Source organism: Lathyrus oleraceus, chromosome 3 (genome assembly GCF_024323335.1).
Source record: "Lathyrus oleraceus cultivar Zhongwan6 chromosome 3, CAAS_Psat_ZW6_1.0, whole genome shotgun sequence".
NCBI lineage: Eukaryota > Viridiplantae > Streptophyta > Magnoliopsida > Fabales > Fabaceae > Lathyrus > Lathyrus oleraceus.
In genome coordinates this window covers 58,757,732-58,764,980 of record NC_066581.1, presented here as the reverse complement: position 1 = coordinate 58,764,980, position 7,249 = coordinate 58,757,732, and the positions used below count along the sequence as shown (strand labels likewise).

At 29.6% G+C, this 7,249-nt stretch overlaps 1 protein-coding gene across 2 annotated transcripts; it reads right to left on the bottom strand.

Moving 5' to 3' along the window:
- Window positions 1-2,185: 2,185 nt before the first annotated feature.
- Window positions 2,186-5,087, bottom strand: LOC127132527 (pectin acetylesterase 12). Of its 2 annotated transcripts, XM_051061490.1 has the most exons (12): window positions 4,672-5,084; window positions 4,372-4,454; window positions 4,139-4,268; window positions 3,951-4,024; window positions 3,671-3,757; window positions 3,463-3,587; window positions 3,311-3,371; window positions 3,160-3,213; window positions 3,004-3,081; window positions 2,817-2,922; window positions 2,593-2,738; window positions 2,186-2,508 (listed from the first exon to the last, which is right to left on the bottom strand). In XM_051061490.1, exons 1-12 carry the CDS (start codon window positions 4,862-4,864, stop codon window positions 2,404-2,406), a joined length of 1,242 nt encoding a protein of 413 aa, XP_050917447.1. In that variant the 5' UTR covers window positions 4,865-5,084; the 3' UTR covers window positions 2,186-2,403. The 2 variants fall into 2 exon arrangements, with proteins under 2 accessions (XP_050917447.1, XP_050917446.1); XM_051061489.1 differs by having other exon boundaries at window positions 3,951-4,268; window positions 4,672-5,087.
- Between the last annotated feature and the right edge of the window lie 2,162 nt (window positions 5,088-7,249).

Genomic DNA, 7,249 nt, shown 5'->3' with positions numbered 1-7,249 from the left:
AAAATGCGTCTAAAGATATATCTCCGTAAAACTTCCTAAATTTTGAATTAATAATTTTTACAGAGATGCATCTCCGGGCTCACCCTTATGTTATACGAATATATGTCTCCGGATAAAATTTTGACAAAATAAGAGTGACTCATCCATTTGCACTTAAGGGTGTGTAAAAAAAATGCGTCTAAACAATCATCTCGAGATGTTATTGACATTTATGAATTTTCATGATGGTGAATAACACCGCAAAGATAAAGAGCAACCCTCTAATACATTTAATGGATAATTTCCTAAAGACCCAAAAACTACTAAACCCCCTATTCATAACATTTGAATTAATATAACAAATAATATAAAAATTCTACTTCTAATATAACTTCTAAATTATTTATTTAACTCTAATTTTACTCTATCAGCTTTAAGAGTATTTTTCAAATTTATCTTCCTATTTAAATATTAACATATTAACATGTTCCAACAACACTTAACTGAGAGAACACATGAACCTCTAATATATAAAAGGGTGTCATCTCCTCTCAATCGATCTGACTACTTGTATATAGTATCCTTACACATCATTGATTTAAGCATTTATTCCCAATCCACCACTTACTGCATCATCAGAATCCTTTAACATAGAGAATATTTCCATTCCAATATGACTTACTTCTACTAGTGTCTCAATCCAGTATACTTTTTCTTCCTTTCCTCGAATCTTGAAACTCGAAGCATGAGTTTAACATGCTTAGATCAAGACACGATCCTGCCATGCATAGCAGCATAGTGTAATTTGAAATCTGGCGACAGAAGCTACAAAATGTAGCTTTACAATCGACGTGTGTTGCATTCGATTGAAAACAAACAATTCAGGAATATTAGCAACACTCTCTTTTCATATATTTCTATATAAAAAGTTGGCCGTAGAAGTACAAACTTTAATCTTGGATTTTCAATCCAAAGAAAATTTATTACCGCAACTATAAGTGAAATTGTTCATCTAAAAACATATCTATATCTTTAGTGATGATCTTATGAGTAATCTTTTAAAGTTTATGACATTAAACTTCTATGGACCTTTCATCTACATACTTCGGATATTGATTAGCAACATCCTTCTTTCCATCAGATTGTGATTCATAAGAATTAACTGTTCCATCTGAGTCCAAGTATTTCTTACCATTATTTTGCTTGTTTGATCCATAAGAAACAATAGGAATGTCATCGGTAAAACATTGATAACCTTTTTTAAGGTTAAGAAAAATCGCATTTTTTTTTGTTATCAACGTTTAAAGTGATTTCTCTCAAATTTGAACGGTTTGTCGAAGATAGAAACAGAAATACCAATAATTTCTTCTGTGGTTATGACAGTTTGAAAATGTCTTTAAATTATTGTTTTGCCGTTTTGAAAAATTGTCACGACATAAATTATTGGGTCGAATCACGGAATAAATCGTTCTTTTTAAAAAAAATACTTTGTAATTTTTCAAAAAATGAAAATTTACATAATTCTCTATGCAAAATTCAATAAAATGCTCGAAAAATTTATCGAATAGAAAAAGAAAGAAAAAAATTGTCCCATCGACAATTTAAAATCGCGACCATATTGAAATATTGACATGTTCCAAAAACACATAAGGTGAAGATGGTTGGTATGTGAAGTGAGATGATCCATAAACCTAATGTCTTTAATTAGGGTGGCAAAATGGATCCGATCTGTTGGGGTATATCTGTTTTCCCGCACTTTAGTGCAGGACGGACCAAAGATTCATGACCGCACCCGCTATTATGCCCTCCCCGTCCCGCGTCATTTTTTTTGCGGACTTTTGCGGACTTGATTAGTAACATAATTTTTTGTATTTTTACACTTAAAACGTGTGGCGTCTACATAATCTCCCCACTCCGCTCTCGCTTTTAGTGTTGCACGGATCAAGATTTTAGACCTGCACCATAAACAACGTACATCCCTTTTTTGACGAACTTCTACGGGACGGACCTAAACATCTTACTCATATTTTTCTCCACCTAATGTTCTCATTGATTCAAGCATTTATTCCCAATCCACCACCTTCAGTATCAGAATTCTTTAACATAGAATAATTCCATTCAAATATGACTTGCTTCCACCAGTGTATTAGCAGCACGTAATTGGCAATAAAGCAGTTAGTAAAAATAAGCCAATTCTAAAAATCGCTTTGACAGGGATGAAAATCGCATTTGATAAAAGTATAATGTATTTCCATATAAGAAGTTGGCCGCAGAAGTACAAGCTCTAACTTCGGATTTTCAATCCAAAGAAAATTTATTACCGCGACATATAAGCGAATACGAATGAATTGTAGTATCGGTCACCAAGAATCTTTTCTCTGTAACAATTTAGAATGTCAAAAGCAAATATCGCAGTCACAATGATCACGAGAACAGACTATGGCAGGTTTTGTCGCACGGATAAGGACAATCAATTTCTTTAACAACTTGACGATCGAAAAACCAATTTCCAACTGCCTTCGCAATCCGCTGCATGAAAAGCCATAACTTATCAGATGATGTCATTTCACTGTACTATTTTAGAAACATAAAAATCTTAACTCGCGCGCGTACCGTGTTGTTAAGGAGCGGAGAGTCGTCAGCAAACCATGTATCTTGTCTCTCGGATTGACAATGCGTAAAACAAGAGTTTATGAATAGTCCGGATTGAGATGTCGCTGAGAATCCTTTTACGTCGTTTAGCATTTGATTCCTGAACTCTGATAACAAAAAAAGAGGTATGTTACATGGAAATCGCTATGCAGAATTCACACATTAGTAGAGAGTGTCAAAATTACTTTGGAGGAACTCAATTTGAGTCGAGTTACAATTCGTCTGATTCAGTTTACAAGCTTTCCAATAGCCATGGGGATCGGCCGTAGACGGGGCTAAACTTTCGTACAACTATAGAAAACAATGTCAAGTGATTGAGTAAGCAAATCATTAATAGAAAACTACAAGAAAGCGAGTATTTATAAACATCACCTGCCATCCATCATAAGCCGCGTTTAGCAGAAACAGCGGAGTTTGAATATGGTCTATCAAGTTTTCAGGAAAGAAGCACTGAAAAAACAGCTTCAAATTTTCAAGTCTTGTAATTTCGCGCTATGAATAAAATGGCATTCAGAATTCGAAGATTACCGAAGTTGGATCGAGGTGGTTAAGACAACTTTCGGGCAGATTCTTTTGCACTTCCTACGATTTCAAAGACATCGATGAAATGAATTTACATATTTATACAAGTACTTTAACCCTGCTTCTACAATCTTTTACTACATTAAACTAAGTATACCTGTAAGCTAACAACGCCTCCGAACATTTTCCTCAACGTGCGTCCGCCCGATACATCGGTTCTACACGATTGAACAGATGATAAACATTAACAAAGTTTACATTTGCGATAATGTAGGTTAGAGGTCGAGTGAAACAAAATACGTTACTTACGCGTCAAGAAAAAACCCTGCATCACTGAAACATTTCACTTTGGTAGATTTTGGAAACAAGCTTCCGAATTCGTCACAATGTAGTATAGTTGCCAGACCGCCCGCAGAGCATCCGGACAAAAGAGCCTGATTTACATTTTTTCTTCTTCTTTAGGATCCTTTGATGATAAAGAATGAATAACAAATTACAATGTTTCAATATGAAAAACCTGTTTAGCGTTCTTCAGTCCCTTCGACATTAATTCCTCCATTGCAGCTAGCCATATTTTTTGCCCTCTAAATTGAAGGTTTGCAGCCTGAAAAGGGTGCGAATTCACATATCAATCACAATCAGAGATTTAGAAGCATTTTTTCATGTCAGAGACGTCTGTGAAGTTCTTGACTGACTCACAAGACAGGACAGAAGATCAACACTTATACGAGCAGATCATAGACGTCTGAGACGTCTGGTAAGTTCTAAAGCATATAGGCTATCATTCTCTTACTGACCTTATTTTCACTGTCTCCGCCGAAAGATGCGCCATCGCAGTACCGCACTTTGACTCGATTCCAGTTAAAAAAATCTGTGCACAAAAGAAGACAATACAGCACACACAAATTTGAGTAACCATAACTTGCAATCTCTAGAACTACCAATCTATGCATGTGAAGGGTAAAAAGAAAGAAAAAAACAAAACCAGGATTTTCTTCAGCTTTATTGCTCAATATCCCTGTGAATGGTATTTGCTTATCCATGTATTTCGACGAACCGCGCCGAGTAGTTTTTCTAAACACACAAGTTCTGATATTGTTACACCATCCTCCTCCCTACAACAAGGTTTTCAAACATGTTCAACATTGAACTATTGTTAACACAAGACCCGTGAATCATGATCGAAAATTCGAAATAGTTGAACATTATATTACATACCTCTAAATTAACTATCCAATTATTCACACCAGATCCAGATCCAGGATGCAAGTGGTAACCAGGCAATGTTCCATCCAAACATACTAACAAAAACAATGTAAACCAGTGCAGTTGAGTTTACAAAAACAGCTTATAGCTTATTCAAAAAAAAGCTGAAAAACAGCTTATGAATTATGATCATGTCAAAAAAAACCTCAAAAGAGTGAATTCAATTCCAACAGATTCACATTATGTTACTTAAGCAATAAGTAACACTAACATGATAGCATAATGAGGTTAGAGAGAAAGAAGAAACAAAACCTGCTCCTTTAGAATCAGCTCCTTGAATAAGAGTGAGTGGCACCATGAGAGGTTGAGGTTTGGAAGAAGGAACTTTAGCTGAAAAGTCATCGTTTTCCAACATATACAGAGGAGAAAGAGTCTCTTTCTGAGTCTCAGATCTAATAACTGAGATAACGAAAGAAAACGTTATAATGAGAATCAGTTTCATCATCGTTTCTCAGAAGCTTCTTCAACTTCAAGCTCCAACTTCACTCTCTTGTTCACCAAAGGTCAAGCTTTTACTGAAAATGTATATAAAAACAATGAACAGAAAATATAGCGGAGATAACGAAATTTGAGACAATAGTGGTCGCAGAAAACATTCACGGGAACTAGAAACTTGTCGGTACATTACTTCATATTTTTTTCCTTTTTTTCTTTCAAACATCAACGGTCACAACTCAAGCTAATAAAACAAATATTTCATTTTTAATAACTATTAATTGACTTTCTAGAACAAAAAGGTCATTTTTTTAATATACATTCAATTTATTTGGATATTAGTTATTCATTTGTTTTATCTTTTTTTTAAAAATGTATTTTTAGAATTAATTTTATAAAAAAAATTTAAATATTAAATGTTTTTTAATTTATTTTTTATAAATTAAAAGAAAATTTTTAACATTTAATAATATAAATATAAATTATTAAAAATTAAAGCATAGGTGAAATTATATTTTTTAAATGTATTTCAAAAATAACTTTTATGAAAATTATTTGAAATACTTTTAAATTTAAGTGATTTTTTAAAATTTTGATATCCAAAAATATTATAATAAAATAATAAAATACTTACAATAATATTTTAAGGATAATAATTTAAATTAATTTTTATTTGAATATTTTATTAAAAAATATTTTGTAACATTTTAAACAAAAATATGTAATAATATAAAAAGTATTTTAAGAAAAAAATGAATCCTATATGACTTTGACTAAAATTTGTATTTAAAGTTAAAATTTTATTGAAAAAAAAAGGAAAAACTTTAAACTAATGAGATAAAATAAAATAAAGAAATTAAAGAATTTATTAATTTATTAATTGTGTATAAAAAGAATTTATAAAATTATTTTTTATTAATGTTGTGGAAAATAAAATTTTAAGTAATTTTCAAAACAGAACAATAAATAATAAAATAAATGAACAGAAAATGGACATTAATATTTTATTAATATTATAAAAAAATCATTATTCTTTGATATCTTGAAGGAGATAACTCAAGTGTTAGGGATAATCGGTTTGTCAGAAATTTAACCTCTAAGAATAATATTTATTTATATTTTTATATTAATTTTAAAAAATTATTGATATTTATAATAATTTCTTACAAAACAGTTTATAGTTTAACACATATTCTTCGAACACTAGTATAAATAAATATATTTAACTGATTCATTGAATAACTCTAATGTATATGATCTTGTTATTCAATGAACTTGGAATAAGTTTTAATTATAATAACAATATGAGTTTTTTTACTTATAAGAGTAATAAGACTATTTGGTAATAATACTCATAGACAAAATTATTGTAAAGTTTAAATTAATTTAAAATAAATAAATATATAAAAATAATAATTTGTTGCCAAATGACTCAATATTGATACAATAAGTTTTAAGTATTAAAGGTTCACCAAATAATGAAAACGACAATCAATCTTAAATATTAATAAAAGATGAGGAGGGATATTTTTACAAGTCTTACTTCAAATTTTAATCATTTATTTGTATTAATTAATTGTTTTAATTGGTGATTTAATCTAATTATTTTTAAAAATATTCTTCTATATAAATAATCAATTAAAGGCTTTAGATTAATCAACATGGAAAGTTAAGATTTGGAGTAAGTTAAAAATATCCTTCCTTATAAAAGATATATCTAAAAATTTGAAATGCATATATGTTCGTCCGAACTCGCCTTGAATTTAAATAAGAAAATTTTGAATTTTATTATGTAGTTTTTTTTTATTTTAGTTTTGATAACTTGATTTATTAAATATTTGATTAATATTTTGATATTTTGATTTGTATTTATTATTTAAGATGTATGTATGAAATTTTTTGAAAATTTTTATTTTATTATTTATAATATAATTTGATTTTGAAAAAAAAATATTTATTAAAAAATTTATTTCACTAAATAGAGGGCGGCAGAGCAGCGGAGATATCTGAATCTAACTTGAACCCATTTGTGATGGGTTTGAATTTTAATTCTCCATTCTCAATAAAATTTGGATGTGAAATATGGATTATTTTGAAATTCAAATTAAAATTTAAGAAGGTAAAATTCGTCTCCGAACCGGCAAGCCTAATGATATTTCAACATTATACATAAAAAAAATTATTTACGGAGGTGACACTCGTTTAACTCAATTAATTCAATTGTAGTTGTTAATTGAATTAAATGAGTGTAAGTTATTATTTTAAAATTCAATCTCAGATTTTAATATTTATTTTTATTTATATATTAATGTAAATAAGTTATTTATATTTATAATTCAATTAATTTAATTATATTTATCAATTGAATTAAATGAGTGTAAGTTATTATTCTAAA

Coding starts and splice junctions, on each gene's coding strand:
- LOC127132527 (XM_051061489.1), bottom strand. CDS start 4,864: ATGATGAAACTGATTCTCATTATAACGTTTTCTTTCGTTATCTCAGTT. Junction 3,082..3,159: donor ACCACCTCGATCCAACTTCG/GTAATCTTCGAA, acceptor CTGTTTTTTCAG/TGCTTCTTTCCTGAAAACTT. Junction 2,923..3,003: donor CGGCTTATGATGGATGGCAG/GTGATGTTTATA, acceptor TGTTTTCTATAG/TTGTACGAAAGTTTAGCCCC.